The sequence below is a fragment of the Phragmites australis genome, chromosome 14 (assembly GCF_958298935.1).
Source record: "Phragmites australis chromosome 14, lpPhrAust1.1, whole genome shotgun sequence".
Taxonomy (NCBI): Eukaryota; Viridiplantae; Streptophyta; class Magnoliopsida; order Poales; family Poaceae; genus Phragmites; species Phragmites australis.
Window position 1 is genome coordinate 1,562,019 of NC_084934.1, and position 3,690 is coordinate 1,565,708.

General features: G+C 44.9%; 1 protein-coding gene across 3 annotated transcripts; it reads right to left on the bottom strand.

Annotated features, from left to right (window-relative positions):
- Positions 1-661: 661 nt before the first annotated feature.
- On the bottom strand, positions 662-2,675 carry LOC133891257 (uncharacterized). 3 transcript variants are annotated; one of them, XM_062331967.1, is made up of 2 exons: positions 2,396-2,675; positions 662-2,287 (listed from the first exon to the last, which is right to left on the bottom strand). In XM_062331967.1, the coding sequence occupies exon 2, from the start codon at positions 2,263-2,265 to the stop codon at positions 928-930; it is 1,338 nt and encodes a 445-aa protein (XP_062187951.1). In that variant the 5' UTR covers positions 2,266-2,287; positions 2,396-2,675; the 3' UTR covers positions 662-927. The 3 variants fall into 3 exon arrangements, with proteins under 3 accessions (XP_062187951.1, XP_062187950.1, XP_062187949.1); XM_062331966.1 differs by having other exon boundaries at positions 662-2,301; positions 2,407-2,674; XM_062331965.1 differs by having other exon boundaries at positions 662-2,301; positions 2,396-2,673.
- Positions 2,676-3,690: the final 1,015 nt, after the last annotated feature.

Here is a 3,690-nt window from a genome sequence, read left to right on the forward strand (position 1 = left end):
CCATGATCATGACAGATCATTCCCCCGTTCTCATGTGTATCAATTAATGTATCAATTAGTTTGTATTTCATCATCCATCTTATTAGCTCTCTGCTTGCTTTTCTTTTCTTTTCTCAACCATGAGAAAAAAAACTAGAACATTTCATTTGGATGAGGTTTAGTAGTGGGAATGGATAACAATTGTTGCTGGCGAAGCGCGTACTTTCGAGGTTGGTCTAAGAATCATGCTCCCACAGACCTTCCCCGGAGGAGATCGAGAAGTGCAAGCACGATTCTTTGACGCAATGGTTTCAATGACTCGGTTTAGGAAGTCTGATTACTTTATCACAATGACATGTAATTCATTTTGGAAGGAGATAACAAGGCAACTATTTTCGGATCAAACATCACTGAGACAGAACAAAACTTGTTGCGAGAGTACTAGATGTAGAGTATATCTACGTGTGTAAACAATTGCGCGTGTGTCACACGTGCATGGTTACTAGTAAGTAGTGGCAAATGGAAGGGACAGTGTGGTTCCAATGGCATATTTGCAGCTGGGATTTTTATAATGGCAACTTTGCAGTTGGAGTTTGGGTTAGTGGCAAGTTTGCAATTCTCCCTTCAATCTAAGTATCCATGTTGTATTTAGTAGCAAAATACAACACGATATATTCACATCTAAACACAGAAAAATAATTTTATTTCTCAAATAATTGCAGCTCTCTGCTGGTTCCATTGAACACAGCCAGAGAAACACCATACAGATAAATGCCATCTTAATGACGCAAACACCGGACGGACACCACACTGGCTAATTCACATGTAGCAGCAACCTTGCCAGGGGAAGAACACAACCCCATATCCAATACACTGGTTGGTGACAAATTATAAATAGTCGCATATATCGGATGAGAGGGCCTTGTACCTGCACAAACGACCTTGTATCTAAACAAACTTGTATCGCTTTCTCTTGGCAGCGCTCCGGCCGCGTGCTGGAGCTGCCGTTGGTTTCGGCCATGCTAGCTCGTCGCCTGCCTTGCGCAAAGTAATGCGTGCAAAACCATGCGGAGAGTGCCGAGACAAATCGTAGACCGTCGGCTCTGGCTGACGAACGACACAATCGATCGCCTTTGATCTTAACATCTCCCCCATTTGTTGTATGCTACCACCTACACGTTCTTCTTTGCCTCCGTAGCTAAGTACGATCCCCGGAGCTGCACAGATATGATGAGGCACGAAGCCAGCCACCAGATACAGAGGTGGTGCGTTTGTGCCCACTGAATCAGTTGAGCTATGCAAGATGTAGTCTGGCGCTGAAATATAGCAACAAAAACCGATAGCAATAACTGGCTCTGGAACTCCATGTGACGGAACAGCGTTGCCAGCGCAACATAGTGGATCTGGGCGCCATAACTTTGTACGGTCAGCGTATGATTCTTCACTCCAATCTAATGGAGGAGCATAGGAGTCGGAAATGTCTTGCAACTGAGGCAGTAGAGTGAGCACTCCTACTGCGGATTCAGTCACAAGCTTGAACTGAGAGGTCAATGACCGCAGGCATTTGATCGCAACCCCTACTATGTCGGTGTCTTCCGAGATTCGTAGCATCAAACGTAGACGAAATCGTTTTTCTGGACTGTCCCTCTCCAAATATTCATATACCAGCCGTGCCTCTACGCCACGCTCTTCTAGACGCACAGGCCATATGAAAAAACTGTGCAGTTGCCTTGCATTCACCGTTTCATACTGGAGAGTTTTCCCTTCAAGAAGTCGCCGGACAAGGGGGTAGCGAAAGGTGTCGCGGCGGAGTGGGCAGCCGGACTCCACGTCGGTTACAAACTTGTCAGCACAAGTTGCGTACCATTCAAATATTTGGACAACAGAAGCACTCAAGTAATCCTTGTTCAAGCCAAGGAGAGATGAGATGGGCAGATTTTTAGCACGACAAATCCGTTCAAGGAAGGGGTAGCGCGTTACCGCTTGTCCCGCTTCTTGCTGCCTGTCTTGTACAACTAGCAGCTTGTGCTTGTTGAGCAGGTCTGTGCCCTCGATGTACGCACTCTTGAACATCTTCATGCGACGAAGCAGCGAGATGTATGTGATTGGCAGCTTCCCGGTCCTCTCGAGAGCAAACTCCAACTGCGACAGTGCCATCTCGAGCCTCGCCATGATGTGTGCTCTGGACGCGTTATCCTCAAGCTTGCTTGCTATGTACGATGACACTCCGTTCACGCCCTCCTGAGCTAAGGCTGAACCCAACATTCCCACCATTTCCGCCGCCATGGGGAGGACGTAAATCGACCTGCTGAGAGGACAAAACTAGCAAGTACAGGACTTCAATTTGATGCACACAAGACAAATACGAGGTGCTTATATTAGGTTATTGATAGAACCCATGTGTAGTTGTTATTACCTTGTTATTACCTTAGTTCTCCTCTAGATTGTTGTAGCCTTGTGCAGCACCAACCACTACCAGTGCTGATCACTACACGGCCTAGCTACTTAACGATGTGTTTTGGGAATGATCAAGAAAATATCAGAGAACAAAGGTGTGTGGCTTTGTAGGCACACTAAATCTTATAGATATATAAATAGGAGGGCATTTGGAGGCAGCCCTATGCGTGTGTGAACCGAGCTACGGATCAAGATCCTCTGCAATAATACATAGAGACCGATACGTAGGCTCGAGTCCAGTATCAGTCTCTGTGCAGTAACTGTAGATGAGCGGAAAAGCTCGAGCAAAGGCAGAGCCATGGTTCCTCTTCGTAGTACAAGTCTCGGAGGGTGTCAGTGTCACACGGAGCTGTAGCTTGTATTCTCTGCATGCGACTACTGGAAGCAGAAAGGTCGCCCCCGACCCAAATGTCTTGGAATCTTTGTCTTGTTACGTTTTCGAATCTTCTTCGTAGTACAATTCTCGGAGGGTGTAAGTGTCACACGGAGCTGTAGCTCGTATTCTCTGCATGCTACTACTTGGAAGCAGTAAGGTCGCCCCCGGCCCAAACGTCTTGGAATCCTTGTCTTGTTACGTTTTCGAATCTTTGTCTTGTCCTTTCCATGGGCTCACCATTACTACTACGAAACGTTCACATCCAGGTCAGGGGCTGCTCTTACCTGCTAATTGGACCATCTCCAACTATATTTTTTTCATTTAGTTTTCTTCTCAATTCTACTTCCTGTTTTTGTTCCTATTTCTTTTTATTTTCTCTCATCTCTAACAGCTTCACTTCGAAAGGATTCGTTAATGGAAAGGAGAGAGAATCTCGTACTAAAGGAAATAACCTTAGAAATACTTTCATGACGGAACCATGAAGGGAATTTGGTTCCTGACGGAAACTGTTGGAGCGCCGTTCGCAACGAAAATCCCTTCGTGAAGAGAATTTGATCCTTGACGGGAATCTCTTGGAGATGATCTTAGGATGTTTTGAGGCTACTACCAATAAGAGTATTATAGACATTAAATACGTTGCCATACATAACTATTTGGTAACTAGGCATATAATTAATAGGAAAAAAGAAAGAGTGGTATCTTAGGGCGTCTCCAATGGTATAATCATCCGCTAGCTATAAAACTTATCTATGTCATCTATAGGTAACACAATAGATAGCTCATCCAATGTATTAGCTATAGGATGCTCTCCAAATTTAATAAGGATCCACATGTAATAGGGGAAATTAAATTCTGCATACATCTTGAAGAGTGCTATA